This window comes from Sinocyclocheilus grahami, unplaced genomic scaffold (genome assembly GCF_001515645.1).
Source record: "Sinocyclocheilus grahami isolate Dianchi unplaced genomic scaffold, SAMN03320097.WGS_v1.1 scaffold2116.1, whole genome shotgun sequence".
Classification (NCBI taxonomy): domain Eukaryota; kingdom Metazoa; phylum Chordata; class Actinopteri; order Cypriniformes; family Cyprinidae; genus Sinocyclocheilus; species Sinocyclocheilus grahami.
In genome coordinates this window covers 68,928-69,349 of record NW_015507295.1, presented here as the reverse complement: position 1 = coordinate 69,349, position 422 = coordinate 68,928, and the positions used below count along the sequence as shown (strand labels likewise).

The window sequence follows — 422 nt, the reverse complement described above, 5'->3', positions numbered from 1 at the left end:
TCCTCGTGAACACACAGGTGTTTCTGTGCCGTCAGCGGCAGTGAAGAACATCACGCAGATGATGACCGGCGCTCCTTTACCTGCTGGTGTCCATCGGATCCTCCTTGAAGTTCTCACACTGCTCCATCACTTTACTGCACACACACACACACACACACACACACACACACACTACGTCAGACCAGACCAGAACTGCTTCTCTAGGTGTAAAACTGAATGATTACATGAAGACTTTTGAACTGTTCAAACGACTCCCGAATCAGTGTCAGACTCATCACGCACTGGGTTATGAAAGCTTATGCCTCCCTTTATGTTTTTATCAGTGTAATTATGACAGTTTGTGAAAACTGTGTTTTAATGACAATGTGTACTTTGTGTAAAGTCATTACCAAAACTTTAACCCGATAGCTACTGTATCATAT

The 422-nt window shown here is 43.6% G+C and overlaps 1 protein-coding gene across 1 annotated transcript in view; it reads right to left on the bottom strand.

Moving 5' to 3' along the window:
- Nucleotides 1-55: 55 nt before the first annotated feature.
- zer1 (zyg-11 related, cell cycle regulator) overlaps nt 56-422 on the bottom strand; it is a 10,328-nt gene continuing 9,961 nt past the window's right edge. The window contains exon 16 of the mRNA XM_016260575.1: nt 56-134. Within this exon, the coding sequence (XP_016116061.1) occupies nt 77-134 (58 nt within the window). The 3' untranslated portion in view covers nt 56-76. The remainder of the gene's footprint in view (nt 135-422) is intronic.